At 38.1% G+C, this 26052-nt stretch overlaps 1 protein-coding gene across 1 annotated transcript in view; it reads left to right on the forward strand.

Annotated features, from left to right (window-relative positions):
- The window catches only part of LOC141801640 (exostosin-1), a 240790-nt gene extending 220976 nt beyond the window's left edge, over positions 1-19814 (forward strand). The window contains exons 11-13 of the mRNA XM_074684766.1: positions 11591-11751; positions 14158-14329; positions 18951-19814. Coding sequence (XP_074540867.1) covers positions 11591-11751; positions 14158-14329; positions 18951-19136 — 519 coding nt within the window. The 3' untranslated portion in view covers positions 19137-19814. The remainder of the gene's footprint in view (positions 1-11590; positions 11752-14157; positions 14330-18950) is intronic.
- Positions 19815-26052: the final 6238 nt, after the last annotated feature.

Here is a 26052-nt window from a genome sequence, read left to right on the forward strand (position 1 = left end):
TTTGAAAATTGCATTCTATTACATTGCCATGTTGGTTTAAAATCCATTAATTGTTCAGCCCTACTAAGTATCCACAAATAAAAACATCAATGCATCACCTTGCACCCTGAAAACAGGAGGTCAGAGCACCGTTCCCCATACCTGGCTCACTCAGTTAGCCGGAGAATTTCAGGCTTAACCTGACGTCAGTCAAGCTTGTTCTGTTCCTCGAGACAGATTAAGCTAAATCACTACAGCAACAGATTTATAAACTCTAGGTCAGGTTTCCTGGAATAAACCTGCCTCAGAGAAAACTAGTATGCTTACAATATACAAGGTTCATTCCTGTTAGAAGTAAGTAGTCTAGATCATTAGGCTGCTAGGCAACGGCAAACAACCAAATTTGAATTAATAGCCAAGGCTATAGCCTTATACAGCAATGCATAGCTATACGCTGCATATCCCTTACATATATTTAACTGGTCATTAAACCTTTGCCAAACTCACCTTCGCTGCAGCCAAATTGTTGGATTTCATAGTTGTGTTTTGTGAAAAATGTTGCTCATTCCGACTCATTTGCCATGGGTTATGACCATAGACTGTATATAGAGTGGACAGCGAGGCTCAGCCATTTACCATTGTACAGTTTTGAAGCCAAAATAGCCCTGTTACAGGCGCAGCCATTTGCAGCAGCTGTGCAGCCAGAGTCTGCGCAGTAAAAGCTGCGCAGTTAAAGCTGCGAGGGATTCTGGGAGAATCTAAGTGGAGCCAGATGACAAAAAAAAAAAAAAATATATATATATATATATATATATATATATATATATATATATATATATATATATATATATATTGTTTTATTATTATTATTGTTTTTTCTTTCGGGAGTCTAATCTCTTCTTGACTCTACCTCCTGACATATTTTCCTTGGAAATATACACAACAGCAGCTGTTAAACTTGACTTAAAACCTTGTTTTTAACCTCTTTTGACTAATAAAAAGGAAAATATCCAGTAAAAAGAGGATCTAAAGACAAGACATCCTAATTATATCTTCAAATCACCACAACAGTCAGACGTGTGAAACATTTCAATGAGGCGTATTATTTTTTTAAAGTTTGACCACAGCCCATCTGGAATGACTGGAGAGCTGGAATTTTTGACCTATACAGCAGCCAGCCACCAGGGGGAGCAGTTTTTGTGGTGACCTCACTTCGAGCCGAGCAAGGTGACGTCCATTTTTTTTTAACAGTCTATGATTATGACTGACAACCATGATATTTGTGATCCACACTGCTCCTTTTATTTGTAAAATGGACATTCTCAAGTATCCCAATTATTCATGTCTGGTTATAATTAATAAGAATGATTTAAAGTGATTCAGTCATGGAGGAACGGAATTAGCCAGGGTTAACTGAATCAGGTTAAAAATACATTAGCTCAGATCATTTGTATCACGTATGAAGAATGGGGCTCCATTCATTTGCTTGTAAAATAACGTCTTGGCATGAGTCACGTCCTTACCTCAGGACAGAGGGAACGATCACTTTAGATTTTTTTTTATTTTCTCTCTAAAGTTTGAAAAGTGACTCAAAGTGTGATAATAAAGAAGATCTACTCAGCCTGTGCACATGTTGAACAAGCAGCTCATAGCTTGATGTCAGACTGTGGTAAAAGGTGGTGATGCCCTCACACAGTATTGATCCTCTCTTAAATGAGGCAGTCAGTCCACGCACAGTCATGAATACCATTCATTAGAAATAAATTGCCCCACTTTGCCAAACATTGCAACAGCCACGGAGGTATCTGAGGTAAACGTGCATTACCTTAAAGGGATGATTTCGAATGCATCAGGTGGGATTAAACTAATGACTTGGAAGTCTACAGCAACAAAGCAGGACAACAGATTTAAAATACTAAACACAGAGCTCTGATTACAGACATCAATAGTGTGTACACTTCTTGATTTACTTCCTTATACGAGCATGCTGGAGACTCAGTCTTAATTAAATTACCCTGGAATGTGTGGTGTTAGGATTGATGCTACTTTGAGGGGGTTCTTTTAATTTAATTCAACAAAAATGGGACCAAAAGATAGAAATAAGTAAAAATGGAGTAAGAAGAAAGGGAGAAAAGAAAGCAAAAAGAGGGATGGGGTGAACAATGTTATAAGGAAAAGGTAGAAATATGAATAAAGAATAGTGATAAGAGGTAAAAGTGAAAGGTAAAAAAAGCAGTGGAACACATCAAAGTTAAAGGAAATAGAGAAAGTAAAGAACCAAGGCAGACTGCAGAGGATATAATGAAAAACAAAGTGCTTTCACAGAGTCAGTGGTTTTATAAGAGCTATTACCTCAGTGTCTGTATCATTACACTGTCAAAACACAGAGCAGCTCTTTGATTAAAGTCTCACTTCTTACTTAAAAGGAGAGGATGAGGAGCTTTTGTTACACAGACACTTGTTTCTGAACAAATCAGAAACCAGTGAATGGTCCAATGCGTTGTCAGGAGGGGGAATAATGCTTCCATTTTCTCTTTTTAATCAAGACTTTGACGTGGTAGCAAAGCTACTAACTTAAATAAGTATGGTGTAAGTTTTGTGTAAAGTGAGTGTCAAACTGACACTTTGTACACCTAGAATATTTAATTATAGCTTGTATAGATCCAAAAATAAAGATAAACAAATGTAAAGCATTCGTTTTCACTCCATTCCAGTGGTTGAAGGTTTGAATGCTCTTTAATAATCAAATAACCAGATTCTGTTCAACTTACAATTTTAACTGACTACCACACCTACCTCTTATTTTATTAAACAGAAAAACTGATGTGTTTCAATACATTATAACTGTATTGTTTTGTTCAGTAGTTTCCATCAACAATAGTTTTAGAGCCAATCTCGTAAGGAAATACTTTACAATCATCACGCTTAAACCTTCATTGCCTCCACCAAGGAGGTTATGCTTTTAGGAGAGTTTGTCTGTGAACAACATAACTCAAAAACTAACGAACAGATCTTGAAGAAATTTTCAGGAAATGTTGAAAATGGGATAAAGAAGAACTGATTACATTTTGGAGGTAATCTATAACAGGATTTTTTCAAAGGATTCTTAATCATTGTGAGATAGGGCTGTTTTCACCATATGTGCATATAACTCCATCATAAATGGTGGGATTGCTTTGCAAAACAGTACAAGACAAGGTCACCATAATTTCTGAGAGATGTAAAGGTACGATCCAGATCCTGGCAATATTCTGGATACTAAGATCCAGAATATGAAATATGTACTGGGTCATCATAATTTTCAACACTGTCAGGAAACAAATTATCATACAAACCTGCAACTAACACCAAACTGTAGCAGACAGTCTGCTGAAAGGGAGTATAACATTAAAGTAGGACTGAAGTGTTGCATCACAATCAGTCCGGTACTGTGCTAGAATTATGCAGGAACTGCAAAACTCTAAAAAGTGAAATTTTGAAAAATGTCGTAAAGGTAAAACAAAATTGTGTTGTTGTGTTCTCCAGATACTCTCAAGAATTGAAATTTTGAATTTCAAAGTATTTCCATGAGTGCCTTATAAAAGGGTACATTTTTACCAATTTGAATTTTTTTCTTTACTCCTGCAAAAAAAAAATGTTCATTCTATTTTGTTTTGGGTGCTCCCAAAGGAAGCAGTAGGGGAGGACGGGGTTGGTTGTCACGCTTTATACTCTAGTGTTAATTTCTCATGACTAAAACATCTTTCAATAGCCATTTCTACATGAAATCCAAAGTTAAGGTGTTGGCTTGAAAAGTGATTCGCTCTTAGCAAAGAAGTAATTAACTTTCAAACCCTAACACACTGTGAAAAACATGTTTTTTTTTTCGAAGGCAAGAGTACAGAACTAGATTTAAAGGTTTAGTTGCATTGACAAGTTGACCAATACATAACTTAATGCATCGTATGAAACACATGGTTAAGCCAGCCTTCTGTATATAACAAAAATATAGGTGACAACCATCCCCAAAGAAAATATTACATCTTACCCCAACTAGAATTTCTTGCTAGCATCAGGGCTAACAATTATGTAGCAACTAGTTAGCTAGCTAACAACAATCTGAACTATTGTTTCACACCTTTAAAGGACCCCCCCCTCCACCTCAAGTTCAGGTGTCTTACTTCAGAAAAGACTTTGAAGGTGAGCTCTGTTCCTATTTTTGCAAATTACTATACCACGATTTGAGAGACAACGCCCTCTGGTGGTGAGATTTAATGAGTGCGACAACCAACCTGTGTTACAACAAAGCCTGTTGTCCCCAACAAATTTTGGCGTTTACAGAATTCGCTTCCTGCTTTTTTCTAATTATCAAAAATCACAACAATCTGTCAATGAATATTTGAAAGTAGTTGGAGAGAACAGATTTAGGCTAGAAAATGAGTATTATAAAGAACTTCCCTTCATTGATTTGTTTCCAAAACAAAATACACACTTTGTTCAGAGTCATGTCTTTACAAATGTGGGTGATGGTGCTCATGGGAAATAGAGTCTTTCTATTGAGAAAACACCACAGACAACAAACAAATAGTCTTCAAAGCGCCTTTAAACTGAGAAGTATTTTTAATCCAACCAGCACGCCTCGAGATTTATTTACTTATGCAGAGAAGGTTGATGGCAGCCATGATGGCATACATGGGTGTCAATGCTAATGCTATTATAACGCTATCTTCTGGGCAAAATAATGAAACAAAATGAATTATCTCTCTGGGTTTTCTGCTTGTATATTGATGGATACAACACATAGCTGACGAAAAGCACGAGCCGATAGTTTGTGCACATGAACTGTTGAACCTTAGGGCAGTTAAATGATCAGTACCAGCTCATCTGTGATGCTCAACGAGTTCCCCTACTTAGAGAGTCATTACAAATAGCATCCAAGTGTCCCTTCAGCGCGTTATAAATGCTCCCATTAATGGATCCTGAGACCCAATGAGCCCCAGAGATCGGATATATCTTTAAACTCTTAGATGTTTTATTGACGGGAGCAAGTCAATGCTCACCTTTTCCTACGCCGACAGGATCACAATTACACTTTACGACCACGATTTGTGGCGCGGCAGTGTGAGCAAGTTTGTACAACTGAAGTTTGATGGCCGTGCAGCTTGTTTTATGAAAGGAGAGGAAGAAGATATCAGAGGGGGAGAGCGAAAGAGGAATGATAAAGAAGAAGTGGAGTGAGTCTTCGCTGTGCTCACTAACCCGATGCTCTAATTGCCCTTTTAACATGAAGAGGGGATTTATTGAAATTAGATGAAATATGTCAAGTGAATGGAAATGTGCAAGAGAGTGCGATACACTTTCCATATTGTAATACCTCAGTGGAAGAGCGGCTGTGCCAATTCCATAATAACATTGTTTCAGCTCATTTAATGTATGATTATTCCATGCAGGGAGATTAGAGGAAGGAATACGGCTGGAAAAACCTGACAAAGCTTTTGTCTCTCATTGAGCAGCCAAGCATGCAGCGGTGATATGCCCTTTGGTGGACATTTTCAATATGCTGGATGGGAAATTCAACAGCAATGACTCAATTGTGATCCTCTCCTCAGGTTGTAGTATTTATTGGTGTGCAACTTTGTCAGCATGGACTTGTAAAGCTGTGATTATTTGTACCTACTTTTTAACTACATGGCCATCAGGGTTGGAGGAAAGCTGTAATCAGATGTTATAGAGGTTTAGAAGTACACAGCAAGCGTGGAATGATCAAAGAATACAGGTGGGACCAAACCTTGGCCATATGTAGACGTTCTTGTGTGGTCCAGTCTCTGAGGAACTGGAGAGATGCAGAATTTATACAACATCAAGGTCAGATTACATGTTTCAGGTGTGATATAGTGCAGACTTGTGGTTTGGGACTCATCAACCCTGATCATCAATCTTCTCACGCTATGTAGCATGTTGAAGTGAGCGGCTATCAAGGCCACATATAGGGGGCTTTGAGACCTTCCAACAGAAAGTCCAGCATGTTTGATTTCTCTCTCTGTTGCTGATCAATGAGAGCTGATCAAATAGAGCCTGGAATGTAACAACGACCCAAAATATGGCATCAACAGAAAATGTAATTAAAAAAATGTAATGAAACCTAAAAGGAACAGCTTTTTGCCCACATTTTTGGTTTCATAACATTTACTTTTTACCAGTTATTACATTTCAGGCTTTATTACTTTTTTTTTTTTCTAATTACATCTTGAGTCCTCGTTACATTTCAGGTCATTGTTACATTTTCTGTTCCAACAAAGCTGAAAGAAGAAATGATTGTGATAAGTTGTAACATGAACATTGAGTGTTTTTTGTTAGCATTTCCCAGTGTAGCTAGCCCACCCTCTTCTCTATCCAATGCTGTTGAGTCAGTTGTGATGATTGGCTGAGTACTAACTGTGGTCTGAAATGTCAAGCTTGATGTTTGTTCATGCTGCAATAAGGTGGACAGAATTGACAAATAGTCTTAAAGCTAAAACATTAGCATGCTTATATGCTAGTTATGTCATTGAATATTTATACTGAAGGTTATGTTTGGTTGGTTTTGATAATGCTTTGAGTTGTTTTGAACCTTGAGCTTGCCGTAGTTATGCACAAGTCATCTATGAGTCTTCTATCATAAGCTGTAAGTATTTTGATAGAGTATTTGTGTGTTCCTATGATGACAGTTTAAATCTTGTTTTAAAACCCAATTTAGATCAACGGACGCTAAATGCTAGCATTTCAGTGCAATTTCCCATATGTGTTAGCTCCAAGCTAGCACATTGGTTTTCTTCATTGTTGTAGTCCATGAGGGAGATCTTTCTCATTCTGAAAGATCTGAGTGAAATTAACCTACATTAATTTGTATGTTCAGTTTAACTATGCTTCTTGAGTTAAACTTTAAACCTCAAATCCCAAGTGCGAGTTTTCTGCAAGAATATTTCTAACATGCTTATTTATTGTAATACACACTTAACTGTACATTTCCATCAATGGCTACATTAGAAGGTAGTTGGTCTTTTGCAAGATTCTTGTCATCACTCAGCCTCTTTTTTTCCTTCTTCTTTCCCAGTCATTGCCCGGACAGCAGGACAAGGTGTGAAATTAAACTATCCCATGTCGCTTTAGTGTAAAGGGTTAGAAAGTGTGAATTAAATCAATAAGCAAGCTGGGGCTGTAAAGTAAAAAAGTGAAAATTTGAAAAAGGGTTAAAGTAAAGGTTTTAGAGCTATTAAGGGTTTAATATGTTAGAAAGTTGTCAAGACTAAATTACAGTTGATTTATGGATTGTGAATAGTTTACAGTTATCATCAACAATGAGTTAAATTTATAAAAATAGACCCCTTTCAAAGTTATTTTTCAAGTGTTTTAAATCGCAATGCAATGCTGTATTTCTGTGTTTACTGTTAAAATGTAAGACCAGTACTTCCTGTTTGGAGGAAAACACAGAGGAATTAATTGAGGAGCAGAAGTGAAAGCAAGAAAACTTTGTGTCTTGTCATTTTCAAGTTGATAAGATTTAGAGAAACACTCCTCCCTGGCACGCCCAGGCCAGTTAAGAGGAGCAACACTAACTAAAAGAAAGTAACGTATTTACCTGAGTGTCAACAAGCAGAAGCAAAATGTGCAAAAACTTTTTTTTTTTTTTTTTTTTTAACCACAGATAGATTTTAAGTTATGTGAGTGAACTGTTTGTATCTGGTGTTGCTTTTAGTATTCAGAATTAATAACTGTTATCAAAGATATGAAGAGGTTTAGGCCAATCAGGATCAAGTACTCAACACAGCTGGATGATAAGAAAGAAGCAGGGTAACCAGGCCGGTGAATTCTAAGGATACGCTGATCCTGTCCTGGTTATGGATATCGATCCGTTATGGACTTACAAAGCCAGATCGGGTGTAATTCATTGAGCAGATCCATAGAGCTCAATCTAATCACCTCAAGTTAGAAATGGTAACGAATCGGTATCAGGACCTAAAGAGTTGGATCAGCCCAACCCTTGTGAATTCAACTTCAGCCTGTAGACGCTGTGGCAAAAAAGAAGACGATAAAGAAACAAGAAAACTGTGTTTCCTGTTATTGACACGTCGATCTTGCAGTCCACTTTGTTAAAGAAAAGTATTTTAAACTCACCAAAAAGTTAGTAACGGATATTTTTCAGTTGTTGAAAGTCTGACAGACAGGAAAGAATTTTCTCTCTAAATGCCAGAGAACACTTTGAGATCCATCCAGACCAGACGTTACCACACACTGCCCAGATTCCCTGGTGAGAGCCGCTATAATTGAAAAGATGCTTTAAACGAGAAACCTGCAGCGGCTGCTTGTGGCTTCAGTTTGGACCTCAGACCCCAGCTGGTCGTCTGAGATCACACTGAGACTGTTGGTGCTACTTCATCAAAGCCACAGCACTCCAAAACAGTTGGAGACCAGCTCCGTTTAAGACACATTTTCCTCACTTTTATCAGATGGAAGTTGACAGCGAAAGCATGGCGGGGGCATAGCTTCAAAGGGAAGCGAATAAAAAAACAGACTCAGTGAAAAAGACCACATACAGAGAGAGGATGAGGGCTGGAAAATCTGATGCAACTCTTCTTGATCTCATAACGGTGGACGTTTTAAAGCCAAATGTCCAGAGAGATTTGTTCCAGATCTATCGCAGGATTGACCCTCTGGTCTGCGGATCAATTCTGGCCTTGTAGAACTTATTAGTATGTATTACACACACATGAACGCACACACCAGCTGGTTCTCGTCTGACAACTTAAAGTGGGACTTAAATCATCAAATACAAGGGTTTGTCAGTTTTCCAGAGTGTCATGATTTGACACTAATATTTGCCATTTTCCTTCAGCACAAGTGAAATTATTCATTAAACAGATCATCACACTATTAAAACAATGGCCTGAGTCATTTTTTTCAAGTTTGAGAAAATGCAAAAAAACTCTACCAAATACAGAGCATAATATATTTATTAATAATTTCAATCAAAAAGGCCTTCACAGTGAATGACTGCCGACATGCATAGAGCATTGTGTGAAATTATGTAACATAAAAGAATAAAGTGACTTTAGGAAACTTTAAACCTGGCTCAAACTGCCCTTTCATTCCATAGTGCAGCTCAAAACTGAAATTACCCTGCGTTGAATTACCTTGAGTTTAATTAAACAAATGTCAGGTAAATCAAACTGGTCAGGAGGCAGTCCCTTTCCCTACTTCTCCAGGTCTTCTTTTCCGGGTTTTTTGCTGACCCTAACCCTTTTCAAACATCCAGTTTTGACAACTTTTTGAAATTGTAAATCCATAATGCAAAACAAAATAATAACTCCCACCTAAATTGAACAAATGTCAGGTCAATCATACACTGAGTCGACATACTCATACATCTCCTACCAAAAAGCGAAAACGTTACTTTAATTCTAAACCTTATGGATGTTATAGCCTTGTGATCATTTATGTTTGGCTACAGAAAAAGGTATACCATCTTTTAAGTGTATCTTATTTTTGTTTTACTGTCTTTTTAAAGGAGGTGCACCGATCACAATTTTCTCGGCGATCACCGATCTTTAAAAAGCCTGACCTGCCGATACCGATTTTGGCCGATACCGATTTTTATTTTTTATAACTGACAGAATATGCGTTCAATGTTACAATCTTATTTTATTGAAAATCATCATACAATACTTGTGAAACAATAAAATCTTTATATTTTAGCTTTAACAACCCATAAAGTGTCCTGAGTTTTAGGTCCCAGAGCAAAAAGCAACAATGGCTGGCTGTCAGACCCTCTCAGAGGTACACAAGATCAGTTTCATATGTAAGGATGGGCTAATCACCGATCACCAATCACTGATCACTGATCGCCCAAAATTAAGGGGAAAAAAAATCAAGGAAATCAGCACGTCTACTTTTTAGTCTTTTGCTTATCTTTTATCTCCAATTACTTTAAGTTCATCCTCTTTATTTACTTCCTTTGTATAATGTTAACTGTTCCCTTTTAGGCCTGTTAAATGTTTTATCCTTTTCTCATGTGTGTTATTCTGATTTGTCTTTGCTTTATTATTATTATTATTATTATTATTATTATTATTATTATTATTATTATTATTATTATTATTATTATTATTATCAATGAAGTATTTTTTAAATTATTTATTTATGTATTATTATTATTTTTTTATTATTATTATTATTTCATAATTATTGTAACCTTATCTTTTCATATTTGCTGTCCTGCTTTTTGTTTTTAACTGCCTTTTATTGCCTTCTTTCTTTTTCTCATTGAGTGTATGTTTTTAACCTTTATTCAGTCCTCATGGTCTCACTTTATGTTGTATGGTTCTTGTATTGTCTTGGTTCCTATGACTTGTGCTTCTTGCTTGGGTCTTTTTTTGTGTCCTATTTTTGTTGCCTTGTGCTTTGTTGTGTTCCTGTCTGTTGCCAAAGGGCTTCATACACTGCTGTTTTAAAAGGTGCTATACAAATAAAGTTATTTTATTTTATTTTATTTTATTTTATTTTATTTTATTTTATTTTATTTTATTTTATTTTATTCTATTTTATTTTATTTTATTTTTGTGAAGTAGCCAAATTTGTAATTATACTATTACTTATGAATCTGAGACTAAATTACCACCCAAGTCACCCTCTTGACAGAGACTATTGTCCTAGAATGATCCTTTTAGCTAAAGCTTGAAGCAAATTTACCAGAGATGACCAGCATTATCAAGAGATGATTTAAGCCAAAACTTATTTCCGCTTAAAAATAAACTAGGCCATCATTTTAATAGGAAGACAAAATTCTACTTTCACTGCTTACATGGACTCTGAGTTAGGTGATAGGACGTTTTTGTACACTCAACATGAAACCTGTTTTTTTTTTTATGTAAAATGACCTTTGAATCTCCTGAAAGCTCAAATTATATGAATCCTTTAACTCATGTATCGGAAACACCTTACACAGCTCACTTACAAACGCACACACACTCTGAAATGTGTCTTTTTCGGGGGGTTACACTGAGAATGACAGCTCCAACCTTTCCCTCAGTGTAGCAGCAGAGCTTTACGTTAATTGCTCACACGATTCATGACAGAAGCCGCAAGGTATCGCTACAGAACATCCACTTTCTCCCCTCCTCCCTGATCCGTCTCTCTCTGCTTCTACTACTCTGGTAATTAATTTTCTCCACCGGCGCCTGAGCTGCTGGTTTGTATGTGTGTGAATGAGTGTGTGTGTGAGTGTGTGCTACCTGGTATTTCATTACGTGCTGATCCCCTCACTCTCTGGAGTGCGCGCCTGCTCGTCTCTGTGGCGTTCCTGAATCCTAAAGAGGCACTCGGATAGGTAGCTTGAGCCTCCTCAAGGACAGTGGGTGCTCCACGTGAAATTTCTTCTTCATCTGGGATAAGAGGAGCCTGAGAGGAGGCTGAGGATACAGGATGTGCTCCCTCTTGGACGAATGTTGTAAAGAATTATGTATTTATGGCGTATTAAGATGACATTGAGCTGATTAGGATGCTAAGTCAAGAATTCTGGAGGATTTTTGATTGAAAAGGTCTTTATTTTCCCACTGATCTCCTTTCTGCTCCTCTCCTCTGTTCTCTGCTCTCACAGGTAGATTTTGCCTTCATAGTTTGGCAAAGTTTCCCGGAGCGTATCGTTGGTTATCCTGCGAGGAGCCACTACTGGGACAGCTCCAGATCCCGTTGGGGATACACCTCCAAATGGACCAACGACTACTCCATGGTCCTCACAGGGGCCGCTTTCTACCACAGGTACAAAACCCTCCTCATTACCTCTCAGGCTTCACCCATTAGAGGTAAACAAGTTTCTCATTTCCAACGTGTTGATTGTGCATCCTGCGATTCACCAATCCATTAATTCTGTTTTTCAAAAATAACTGCAAGCTGTAAGATTTATTTGGAGTGAGAAATACTGCAGCAGGATGTCATCTCAGCCTTCTTTCTAGAGGGCAGAAACACGGAGAGGTTATGTAAGAAATGTGCACAAACCCACACAGTTGACCTGTGTTGGTGTTGGCTGTGGGTCATGGAGGTAAATTTGGACTTTGCCATGTTGTAGCGTATTAATCATGAGTTTCTATAAAAGTTATTTACACAAACAGAGAGACATCACTGTGCTCATGTGTAGGAATGATGAGAGGGGGATCTCTCAGTTGGAAGGTCGGGGTTCACAGGTGTGGATGGGTGAATGTGACATGTGATGTTAAAGTCCTCTGAGTGCCGTGTGAATGAGGTTAATGTTATTTACAAACCACATTTTAAGTCAAAACATCATTCATAGACAAACTCAGGCTCTGCACAAAAATGACAAGGTTTTAATCAATTTTAATAGTTGCAGTCTTTTTATCTTGTGTATCTAAAGTTCATAAATGATTTGTATGTAGTTGAGAGTAGTTTTTTAAAGCAATTTTCAAGGTTGGAAACTTTCCATGGGAATTAACATGAAAAAGAGGGAATTTTTCAGGAATTAATATTAGCTTTATTTACCTGGTCATATAACTTTAAAAATATTCAACTTTTTGGTGTATTATCAACAGACCTTCATGCAAACATATCTAGTGCCTTATTTTCAAAAGACATTGTGAATTAATTTTTTAGGGAATTTTCAGCAATTTCTCCTTGAAGGGAATTTTTTTACAAAAAACTTTTATTTCAAGATTCTTTCTTGTTTTTGTTTTTGTTTTTTTGTTTTTGTTTTTTTGTTTTTTGATTTTTTTTAAACTGATTTTTTCCTTGATTGTACTGGTTTGCTTTTTTTTAAATAAAAATATTTAATCATCAATTAATCATAGTTGTTTTTGTTTGTTTTTACTGCCTGCTGTTCATTTCTTCCTGTTTTTACTGCTCATTGTGAAGCATTTTGTTACTTGTATTGAAAAGTGCCAAATAAAAAAAAGTATTATTATTATTATGAAGTATAATATTAAATAGAAATAATGATGATGATAATAATACTATGATAATAATAATAATAATAATTATTATTATTATTATTATTATTATTATTATTATTATTATTATTGACTGAGTTTAAGTGTCATAAATGTAGGCATAAATGTTTGTCATAGGCAAACATACATGCAAATATGCACATAAATAAATTACACTGATCAGCTTTCTAGAACTTTGATAGTTTCTTTCATAGAACAAAAGACACAGGATTAGTGAGAAAAATAGCGATCAGTTTTTTAGAAATATTAATTTGAGTTGATGGAAAAAAGAAAGCAAAGAAAAAAAAACTAAAATTTGTTCGAGTTAAAATTCCAATCGAAATTTTTAGAAAATTTTCCCAAAGATTCCTCCATTCTAAACCACTGTTATGCACCTTTTTTCTGCATAATATTAATGCATTAATATTAATCTCGTCTTGTGTCCTCTAATGTGTTTTTTTAAGTCTCACATTTTCTCATCATGATAATTTAAAGTCGTCAGGTGTAACAGCTGTTGATTTCTGCAGATGTTACTAGATAGCTTTTGATTCAATTTGTGACCTTGATGGAACATAAAAATGTACACATGATTTCAAAAAGGGTTAATTTCAGTGACATAATTTATACTGAGTAAGATGCCACATAAAAATGGACCGTAGACCATGTTTGACCTCAGGTCTGACCTTGACCATGCCTGCTGTAGACCACCACTAACATTAGTAAACAGTCTATGTGACTTTTTAAGTACAGCAATAGTCTGAAATGGCATAATTTCATCTTCATTTTCTCTTTTGTCCCCTAGAATGATTGTTACATAGCACAAAGCTAAAAAAAAATGGAAACCCTAGTATTTATCAGAGCAGTAAATTAAACAGAGAGGAGCCTCTGAGGGGATTTGAAGCATGGTGTCAAATAGATAAACAGCTCCCTGATTGTTTTATTGTTAGGATGCTCGCTGCAACTCTTCTGTCCTTTTGTTATTTAAAATCCTAAATGCCAACTCATGGAAGGAAAAAATGAGTCAGCGAGTGAGGTGAGGTGGATAAGGTGTGTGTAAAAGTGTGTGTGAATGCAGACCTTGGCAGGGAGGTAACAGATGACAGTGATCTAGTGCTCCCGTGCTGCTGAGAGTGCAACTCAGGGACCATACAAAACAGAGCAGAGGAGAAGAGACATGCAGCAGGAAAGAGGTAAATATTCAAATAAGTTTATCTGTCTTCTGTTACAGATACTACCACTACCTGTACACACACTACATCCCTCCCAGCCTGCTGACCACGGTGGACCGCATTTCTAATTGTGAGGACATCCTGATGAACTTTCTGGTTTCAGCCGTCACGAAGCAGCCGCCGATCAAAGTCACGCAGAAGAAGCAGTACAAGGAAACCATGATGGGACAGGTAGAGCCGACTTTACACACAGAAACCATTTAATACTATAAAACATGCTTCCTGTGGTCGAAACACCCGCTGTGGCCCTTTAATAAAAACTGTATGGTGCTTCAAAGAGAAGAAAAGGGTTTTGTATTTTAAAAGGTAACATTTTATTCCCTCGTCTCCTCTTTTATGGAGAGAATGATAAAAAATAGATTCACCTCCACGTGTTGAATGAACAGAGTGAGGAAGCTTCAGGCTACGTTCAGCCCTGACCTTCTCTCTGTGAGATCCCTGAACGTGCATGGTGTGTGTGTGTGTGTGTGTGTGTGTGTGTGTGTGTGTGTGTGTGTGTGTGTGTGTGTGTGTGTGTGTGTGTGTGTGTGTGTGTGTGTGTGTGTGTGTGTGTGTGTGTGTGTGTGTGTGGCCAGCCGCGTGTCACGTTCTGATTGATGGCCTGACCACAGGCAGGACGATGACTCTGCAGTATGGACTCAGTGATTAATGTCTTAATTGTGAAGGCAGCACGGCAGACGCAGATTTACTCCCTCCTTTCTTCCTTTTTATCTCTTTCTTCAATTTTTCCACCAGTCCTGCTTTCCTTTACATTTTTTCAAACTTCTTTCTTTTCCATTTTTCTTTCTTTGTGATTTCTTTCCTTTCCTCCCTTTCTGTCCTTCACTTCCTTCCTTGTCTTCTGCCTTTTCCATCTTTTTTTTTCTCGCCCTTTTTTGTTCTTCCTTACCTTCCTCCCTTTCTTTCATTCATTGCTTCCTTTCCCCCTCCTTTCTGTCTTTTTCCTCTTCTATTTTCTGTCCTTTCCTTCTCTGTCTTTTCCTTTATCCCCTTTCTTTCCTTTCCTTCATTCCTTTCCGTTCCTTTCCTCATCTTTTGTCCCCCCTTTTGGTCCTTTCCTAATTTCCTTTCTTTGCTTTCCTTCTCTCTTTCCTGCATTACTCCTTTTCTGTCCTTCCTTTCTTTACCCCTTTCTCCCCTTCATTGTTTCCTTTTTCCCTCTGTTCTGTCTTTCTTTCTGACCTTTCTTCTCAGCGCCTGTGTTCCTTTCATTCCTTCCACCCCTTGTTTTATCTTTTCTTCTTTTCTCCTATTCTGTCCATCCCATATTTTTTTCTATCTTTACTAATTGACCTTTCTTACCTGCCCTTTCTTTCCTCTGTTTCCCTCCATTCCTTCTTCTAATTTTTTGTTCTTTCCTTCCTTCTTTCCCTTCATTTTTTTCCTTTCCTCCCTCAATGTTCATTTTTGTCTTTTTGTCTACTGTTTTTGTGCTTTTCTATCTGTCCTCTCCTTTCTTCTTTTCTCCTTCCTGCCCTTTCCTTTCTTCTTTCCTTTCCTTTCCATCATTTCCTCTCTTGCCCCCTTTAACCTACCTTTTCTGTTTTTTTTTTCTTGTTAGTTTCCTTTTTTCCTTGTTTTTTATCATTCCCTTCTGTTTTACTTCCCTTTCCATCTTTTCTGTTGTTCTGTTCCTTTCTTCCGTTCTTTCCTTCCTTCCGTTCCTTTCTTCCTTCCTTTCTTCCTTCTTTTTTTCCTCCCTTCCTTCTTTTCTGTCCTTGTTATCTTTCTTCTTTTCTCTTTCCTTCTTTGTAATTTCCTAAAAACTTTGTCTAGTTCTTCTTTTCTTCCTTTCTTTCTCTCTTTTTTAATGTTTTTGTTCACTTTATTTTTTGACTTTGTTCTTTCTTTCACCTTTTTCTTCTTACTCTTTTTTGTGTTTAACATTTTTCTTCCCTTAAATCTTTTTTCATCTATTTACTTCTATTCTGATGCTTATTTATCCCCTACTTCTTTTTCTTTTTCTTTTTATCTGTTATTTGTTGATTTGGCTCCAAGCATGAGCAGACAGGACAGTAACAGAGATGAATCTCAAAGAAAGATCAGATTTTTTAAGAAGAGGCAGAAGTCAAACTGCTACTTCTTGTTCTTTTTTGGAGTTTTTCTGAGCTGAAATGTTTCTTTCAAAGTGCCGACTCGGTTTTTTAGTTGAGTCATTTTTCTACCTGACCCTCCGCGTCCCCCTGCTGACGCCCTCCTGCAGCACTCAGAATGAATCTGCTCCGACTCCACGCCCCCCTGCAACAGCTTATCAAAATGAGCTGCCGCCCTCCACCTTGCCCTCAGTTGCCCCTTCGCCAACTCATCCACCAGCAGCAGCCACCCAAGGGTCCACCCCTCCTTTCCTGCCGCTCGAGTCTGATAACCAGGCGAGGACACGGAGCAGCAGGAGATGATAGCATCATGAAGTTGTCCAGCAGCTATTCAGAAAGAGAACAAATGCATAGTTCCACTGACTGCAATGAATAATCCAGCATCTGTATTTGATCTGCTGGAGCTGAAACTTTGCCATCTGAAGGTTTCTGTCTTCATTTTTTCTGGGTGCAAGTGTCTGATTTTTTTTTTTTTTTACAATGACAGAAGAGTTCAGGCTGCAGCAGTAAATTTTCAGGGTAAATCATTAGAAGCATAAAGCCTTTGAAACAAAGCAGCAGATGCTCAGGAAGCTTCACAAAGTTTCACACACTCTGATAAGCTGTAGCATTCTGGACTCTGTGGGTAATAAGTACCTGTATTGTACTGCAACAGTGAGTTTGTTTGGACTACCACACCAACCGACTGACCGGCAGAGTGAGTAACTCTGTCTGCAAGCTGCAGGAGAAAAAGTGTCAAAGCAGGCGGTACTTCCTAACAACACAGGAAAAGACACCTCATTGTATGTTTTCTGTCAGTTTGACTTCCCGTGCTGCTGTTTGCTGGAGTGTCAACAACTGCTGGAGGGGTTCCCACAGAGTGAAGCAGCTGCTCAGGTCGACCAGCTCTGTCAGCGTGATGAACTTGGATTGTCTGGAGGAGCAGGTGGTGCAAACAAATAGCAGGAAATACAGTTTGAGCAACACCTCCTGCGATGTAATGACAAGCTGTCCATGATAAGGAGCGACTTCAGCAGCATGGAGGCGCTCCCCCGACCCTGGACCATCAGGCTGCAGTCATGTGGGACGTCATTTCCCTGTCTTTGCTGGTCTACAGGAGGGCCATCATTAGTGGTCCTGATGCTGGATAATAAGCATAAAAACAAGTGAAGTAGTCTCTGTGACGTCACCTCTTTTGTATACTGACTGAGTTACTTTTGGTCAACTGAGAAACTAGCTTAACTTAGCCTCCTGCAAGAATGCTGATAAGTTAGACTTTCCAATCTGATGTTCTTGAGCTTACAGAAGGTGTCCCCAGGGTTCTAGTTTGGGACCTGTTCTGTTCTCTATTTGTATGAATGACCTGGGAAAAGACATGTTAGCTTTGTTGCATCAATTAGTACAGAGAACAACTGGCAGGACATGACTTTCAAAATAAAATAGAGAGAGCACATGGTCAAAAGGCAACAGAGTGGAGACAGACATGGATCTGGTGTATTCCAGCATTAAAGTTGGTGACAAGAGTAGTTAAAAACAAAGTCTTTTGATTAAACTGTGCATTATTGGGCTAGCTGGTAGTTAGCATGTTTGCAAACTTAAAAGGACATATTTGGTATTATGACTACGTACAAAATTTGTACAAATGTACAAAAAAGGACAGGAGTCAACATTACATAGGGGCACCAAAGAACTACCTAAGAGCTAACAAGTTTCAGCTTGCTAGCCTGTTAGCATTTAGTACCCTTTCAGGGCAGATAGCTCATAAACCCAATTGGATGTTATCATGTCTTCTAACAACCATAGTATTCAAGACATATATTTTATTTTGCTTATCTACACTTACGATACAGTTATTTTCCCTTAAGGTGTCCCCCAGGGATTTGTTCATGGACCCTTTTTGTTCTCTGTCCTAATGAATAACCAGCATCTAAGACAATTTGTTAGCCTTCTTCTTCTTCTTAATTTGTTATTATTATTATTATTATTATTATTATTATTATTATTATTATTATTATTATCATTATTATTATTATTATTATTATTATTATATCTTCATTTTATTTTCTTGTATTTTGTTTTTTTTATCTGCTTTTTAATTGAATTTTAACTGTTTTCTTTTAATATGTTTTCTCTTTAAAGCACTTTGAATTGCCTTGCTAAAATGTGCTATATAAATAAACTTGCTTTGCCTTGCCTTTTGCTTTATCTACAACATTTTTTTATTGTGAAGTCAACGCTCTCTGTAAAAATAAATCTAAGGCCTAAAATTGAGGACAAGAGATTCCCAAAACCCCACGTCTTTGATTAACCCATCATTGAGCGGGCAGTTAGCAAGTCCATTTGCTTGGGTGTTGCCTATTTTCTCAAGGATGTGTTTAATTTATCTGGAAGATGCACAATCCTGAGACAAAAAAGTGTATAATTAGGGAAAACAAAAAATTGACATGGGTATGTAGCGGATTGCTAGCCTGTTAGCATTTAATACTCTTCAGTCACTGAAAACTCATGAACCCAATCGGATGTTGCTTTGTTGTTAAAAAAAATCAAAATGTTAAGATTATATTTTTCCAATCCACTTTCTTCACACTGTTATTTGGGATTTAGCTATTATTTTTTCCAAATAATTTGCCAATGGTTACAGTTCATCTGATTTAAGATGTTTGGATAAATTCATTTGAAGGTCAAACATGAGTTCTCTGCATCTCTGTCTTTATACCCAGGGTTCAAAGTCATCTCGGTGGGCGGACCCGGACCACTTTGCCCAGCGACAGACCTGCATGAACGCCTTCAGTCACTGGCTGGGTTTCATGCCGCTGGTGCACTCCCAGATGAGGCTGGACCCGGTGTTGTTCAGGGACCAGGTTTCTATCCTGAGGAAGAAATACAGAGACATCGAGAGGCTGTGAATGGAAACACACCAAATCACTGGCAGAGAATCTGAGTGTGTGCTCGTCTCGAAGAGTCACGGCAGGACTACACACTGAGCGAACATTTGTGAGGCTATAAAGGACATATGCACTGGACATAAAAATGACAAATGCTGGGATGCGGATAAGACATTTTACTGCAGATTACTACAAGAGAAACACAGCCTTTGTATGCCTGGTTGATAACAGCGAGTGACTGTGCAAACCAGCCATCTGTGGCCATACAAATAAACACAGAAGCATGGACCAACATGCTGCAAAGAGCTGGACACATGCATCACAGCCCTGACTACTGATCAAACAGTGTGTTCTGCATGGTTTGAACAAGACATCTGTACAAGGACCTGCACAGTAACTAGAAAAACTATAAGTCCTACGTTTGAAATGAAGAATATAGAATAGTGAAAGGCTAAAGAGATTTATAAGATGTATTTATATGTCAGAGGATGCACTCTGAGGTGGTGTATGTACAGTCAAACACTGTGGACAAACTGTAGATTTTGGCTCGGACCATATGAACACTGCTATCCTAAAAGACTCAGCGACACAGTGGCAATGCGCCTCCTGTACACTATTGTAGATTTTCAGCAGCAGTTCCTGTCTGTACGAAGAAAACAAAGAATAAAGAGATGTTATGTTATATGACACAAGGTCAACTCTCAGCAGCATTCACAGTCTGGTTTGTGTTATTTAATCTATGGTCTGTAACCTCTATTCTTTGAATTTCCATCTTTTTGATTGAAAGAGTTTTAAGGAATGACAACTGAGCTTTAATTTTGCTTGACATGCCGATATCTGCCAAAACCAGTTGATGATTTCTTTTTCATACTGAAAGTTATGTATTGGGCCTTAACCTTCTTCTTGTCAATGTTTTGTATCAAGATTCAAACGCAAGTAGTTGATAGCCCAGAGAAGAGGTCATAATCCCTCGCTGGCTTCCCACCAAGAACTCCACAATCAGCACACAAGCTCAGCTGCAGGTAAGTTGTTTGTATGTGTGTGTGTGTGTGTGTGTGTGTGTGTGTGTGTGTGTGTGTGTGTGTGTGTGTGTGTGTGTGTGTGTGTGTGTGTTGCTTATTTTTTGTTTCATGATGCTCACTTGAACTCTCCATCAACTTCTGCCTTTTCAATTATTTCTAGCTGTTAGAATGCAAACCGGACCCCAGGCATGAGAAGAAAACCGTGTTATCCGTGTAATGTGATGACATTGGCTCTCAGAAGTGTGAACAACTCTTGTTTGGAAACAGAAACAGCTCCTCTCAAAGGAGTCGTCCCTAAAAACTGAGCATCCACTTCTTTGGAGAGTGATTGCTGGCCCCTGCCAGCTCTGATTTTATTTTCAAATCATGTTTCAAACATAATAACTTCATATATATGAGAAAGATATGTTTGAAGGAACTTGGTTCAATAGATTCCTTGGAGGAACACAGGTTTATCTGTTTCTGGTGAGTCTCAGTTTCATTGTAAATAGCAAGCTACACAGAGACTACATCCTGAATAACACAAGCTGGATTTTACTCACCACAATTAGAGGTAAGTGTGTTTTGTTAATCATGGTTTTTATATATATATATATATATATATATATATATATATATATATATATATATATATATATATATATATATATATATATATATATATATATATATACATATATATATATATATACACAATATGCAAGGATCTTACCTGAACCTGCGTCATTTGAGTCAGTCAAAGAATATATATATATATATATATATATATATATATATATATACATATATATATATATATATATATATATATATATATATATATACATATATATATATATATATACACAATATGCAAGGATCTTACCTGAACCTGCGTCATTTGAGTCAGTCAAAGAAAAAACATGACCTTAAGTTTGTGAAAGAAGTTGTGTCATAGTTAAATATGATATTTTGTATTGTCTTTTGTGCTGACCATTAACTCTCAAAATGTGAAGTACTGGTCTCTTTCCCTGGTTTTATTTTTTAAATCATGTGACCAATGTTTCAAACCCTAATTCTCAGTCTGTACAGATCACATCCAGACCTCTCCCCCCTCCTTCCAGGTGAACATCTCTTGGAGGAACAGCTGTTCATGTATTTCTGGTGAGTCTCTGTATTGCTGTACGTTGTAAGTCACACAGAGGCCTTTTTAAAATTATTTTTATGTTGGACCACACATGATTCTTTCAATCTCAACAAAATTTTTAAAAAGTATCCCATCGAATAATACAACACGTTCAAAGACAGAATATGCTTAAATTTATTACATAATGAGGAAACAGCTGGAAGAAAACCTGACAATGTAAATGTAATGAATGGCTGCAGGAAAGTAAATTAGCTACCAAGTTTGGATCATGGGCTGTAAAAAAAAAACAAGGACTCTCTCTTGCTCGGCAGTAAGGTGAGGTGTTCACATAAACTTCTCCCCCTGGTGGCTGGCTGCAGTATAGGTCAAAAATCCATCTCCCCAGCCATTCCAAATGGGCTGTGGCCAAACTTTAAAACATTAATAAACCTCCACCACCTAGAAATGTTTCTCACATCCAATAGTGGTGATTTGAAGATATTATTCAAGTCCTCTTTTTTTTAAAAGGATCGTAAAATATATTGGGAGGGAGAGCCACGAAGAGATTAGACTCTCAAAAGAAAAAAAAAGTTTTATATTTGTCACCTGGCTCCACTCAGTGTCTCTTGGGGTCCCTCATAGTCTCTCATAGTATTATAGCTTCAAAACTGTACATGGGTAAATGGCGGAGCCATGCTGTCCACTCAACATACAATTAGCAGTTTTGATATTACGGTCGTAATTTACGTAATACAATAAAAGTCTAGAGCATAGACCGTCTGTTTCTGAAAAAGGAAAATGAAGCAAATCGGCCATTGCAGCCATATTCAGAGTGGCAAGGGCTTCTCGTACATCTATAGGGTACCATGCAGTCACGTGACTTGGGCAGTGTCTCTGATAGGGTGAGCTTGTGATCTTAATATCCTCTAAACAGCTGAGTTAGAAAAAAATTTCTGCTGTAAATCAGGTTTTATTTGGCTTGGTGTGTATGCGACTTCTGGTACTTCTGGAGCCAGCCTGTAGTGGACACTCGAGAAACAGCAGATCCGCATTGTCTCATATTCTTAGACCAGAGACTGCTTCTTGGTCCAGAGCTGGTCCTTATATGGAAGTTGTAGCTGTTGGACTTCCTCTTTGTCTCAACAGACTCAATGATGAAGCACAGAAAATGGTTTGAATCAGGAAACCTGGCTTTTTGGTTTTAGAAGAAAAATTTACATTACATTAAGAGGCACATAGAAAAGTCAGAACTTCAGTCGGACAGAATGAAAAATGTTGAATAACATCTATCTGTAGAGACAAACGTCTCAGAGAAGTGAAAAGCTTTGGATATTTTCACTGACATGAGAGTGGAGCTTAAGTCTAGTTACACTGCATATCGTAAGTCACACAGAGGCTTCAGTCTGACTTACTCCAATTGAATAACCTTGAAAAGGAACCAATTTATTACATACCAGAAATTACTGGGCCTTAAGTTAGCTTTGATTATGACAATGAGATATATATTTATAAGAAGTAAAAACACAAGCGTTGTCAGGATAAAAAATTAACTTATCTTCCCAAAGAAATACAAATGCTGTCGTCAAATTATGGATTTATTTGTGCTAACATAACAGCTGAGCTTCAGGTGATATCTGAGAGGAAATCTGCATCAATTTCAGACAGAAAAACTGAGGAGAACTTTTAAAACACAGGCATACACAGTCTGTCCATGTGCAGTAAGCAGGTTTTTCCCCATCGTACAAGAACCAATCAACCCCGTTTCCCTGACTCTCCCTCATCCTCTCTGCCACTCTTCATTTAGCTTCCACTGATTGTCTTTTCATTTCAGCTTTCTTCCCCTCCCACCTCTCAGAAACAATAATTACAATCACATGATCTCACTTTCTACTTCTCCCTGTGCTCCCGTCCTCCATCTAACCTCTCCTCTCCTCCTCAGGGTTTATCTCTCATTCCCTCTTTAATATTTAATAATCTGAATCTCTTTATTGTTTGAAGGTAACTCTTCCTTCAAAATGACAGGTGTCTCAAAATGTGAGATCTCATGTAACATGTTTGTGTGAAATCAATTCATGTCAGCTTGTGTGATGAAATATTCAAACCTGCCAACTTTCCTGTTTTGCTATCACAGGATTTCAGTACATTGTTTTCACTCTCTGAGACCAAATTTGGCTATTTTTCATAAAAGATGAACTTTTCTCCAAACACAACCACCCTCCTACCATGAACTCTCTTTTATCCTCAAACTACCAGAGCCAACTGATGATTTAGTGTGAGCTACAATGGCTTTCATTTCACTTTGCTTCAGGGAATTCTCCTTTTGCTCTCATGATGCATTATTATGCTCCCTAAAGCCTGTAAAATATGTGTGTGTGTGAGAGAGAGACTGTGTGTGTGGGAGAAAGTGGTCATAACGTACATATGATCACATAACAATGGAGTTTAAGAGTTAAAGGCACTCTGGAGACCACCAGCAGCATCCCCACCTCCTGTAGCTCATAGCAGTAAAAAACACATCCCCGATGAATATTAAACAAGTCTGTGTGCATAAAGTCTCCTCAAATAGTCTGCTCCTCTGCCGCTTTGATGGCTGGCCCTGGGTGGTGGTTAGGGCAGTAAAATTAATTTACAACTTAAAACAGACATGAATATTCTTATGGGAAGCAGTCCTAATGTTTTTTCTGTGGCTCTCACATGGATGATTTGTTAATGATAGAAAGAAAAGTCGGCTTCTTATGGATGCTACTAGCCTCAGGCTCAGCTGACTGCTTTTTACAAAGACGTTTGCCTTTCAAAGTCTGTAAACAAGATCTTCACACAACCTCTATTTAGAGCAGAATTAAACTTAATTTGTGTGAAAGCTTGCTGATGTCACAGGCTAAAAGAAACCCCAGGGTTAAGGTGGCCCAGGCTGGATTATATCCCTGGTATGATTCTTCCTAGGCCAGTGGGGGTATATTTTGGCCACATCTTACTTGGGATGGGTATGAGTAATCAAGTACTCTTGATACTCGCTGTTGACCCCATTATTCAAGTAACATTTTGTTATTCATGCACCTGTGCAAGCGCAGCTGCTCGAGGCTGGCTCCAGAAGTACCAGAAGTCACATACTCACCAAGCCACAAAAAATACATTTTTTAAAGCAGAAATTAACCTATTTACAGCCTGGTTTAAAAAAGCTCCTGTCAGAATCACTAATTTAACTATCAGCATACACTATACAGGGGGTGTATTTTTTTCTAACTCGGCCGTTTAGAGGATATTAAGTTGGGTCACGTGACCGTCAGGTGCCCTATAGCTGTGCGAACAAAGACTGTATAAAACATGGACGTAGTCTCGCTGAGGTTTCCCCTCTGTTTCTGAAACGTAAAATGAAGCACATCGGCTATAGCGGCCATATTAGTAGTGGCAAGGGCTTCGCCTACAGCCAAAGGCTCAGCTCTGCCTCTTTTTGGGGGAACTTGCAATCTTAATATCCTCTGAACAGCTGAGTTAGAAAAAAATTCACCCCCTGTGCAATGGGTGCCAATAGGAAAACTAGCGATTCAGACAGGAGACGTTGTTTGAACCAGGCTGTAAATAGGTTAATTTCTGCTTCGAAAATGCCTTTTTTTGGCTTGGTGTGTATGCAGCTTCCAGTACTTCTGGAGCCAGACTCAAGCGAACACTCCAGAAACAGCAGATTTTAGTACTTCAGCATTGTCTCATATTCTTAGACCAGAGGTTGCCGCTTGTGTGCGAAGCCCTTGCCACTACCAATACGGCCGCTATAGCTGATGTGCTTCATTTACCGTATCAGAAACAGGCGGGTGACGTCGAGGAGACTACGTCCAAGTTTTATGCAGTCTATGAGTGTGACCCAGTTTTTTGTCTTCGCCTAACTGAAGGTACTAGGTAAGAAATTAATGACGGGGACACAAACTTATGACTTCAACGAAAACAGCTCCAGCACACCAAGCCAGATTTCAGCAAAAACAACTGTTTAAGGCAGCTACAGCGGCTCTCTAGGAACATGGTATTTTACCAAAAGCAAAAGCAAAACTAGCAAACTACCGTGTTGTGCTTGTGCTGCTCAATCTGCTCAATCTGCTGACTGTCTTTCAACAAAATGTGCATCAACTCTTGAACTTAGTATTCCCCAATACACCAGATAACCAGCTCGACTCTATTTCAGTGGAGATTTTGGAAAAGCAGCTTCTGGACAAGGCAGTTATTGTGACGACTATAGGCCTGGCATGCTTCCTACAGCGTTTTCAGTCCCCCAGCATTTCCATGAAAACGCAGATTTTTTTCACTGCGTTTTAGCGTTTTTAGATGAAATGTTGTCGTGTAAACAGGGCCTGAGGTAGCTCCTCTTTTAGGGACTAATTCCTCATGTGAGGACGTGCTACTTTTGCTCTCGGCCATTGTAGTTTTGTACACAGCAGGGAGTGTCATACATCATTGCGTCTCTGCACTGTAAATATCACAAGATGACACATTTATGTCTCAAAGAAATTATACCGGTATTATCGTAGACAGTATGACATGGCACACCCCTGGTTTGCTGTTTTTAATAATGCAGAGTAACGTTACTTTATAGACTATAGGCCATACAACTGTTTCTTTTCAACCTCAGGTCCAGTCTCTGTGCAGCAAAGCCTCTCAGAACAGATCACTGATGTTCTTCTTTCTGCTAATGGTCTGAGCTAATAGCGTCCCTGTTTGGTGTGCATTAAGTTTGGAGTTCATTGTTGTTTTCCTTCAGGGTAGCACTCTGTGCAGGTAAGTCCTTGTTTTGCATTTGTGTGTTTGTTGGTAATGAGCCAAT

Source organism: Halichoeres trimaculatus, unplaced genomic scaffold (assembly GCF_033239565.1).
Source record: "Halichoeres trimaculatus isolate MK-OKI-2021-1 unplaced genomic scaffold, fHalTri1.1 fHalTri1_scaffold_13, whole genome shotgun sequence".
NCBI lineage: Eukaryota > Metazoa > Chordata > Actinopteri > Labriformes > Labridae > Halichoeres > Halichoeres trimaculatus.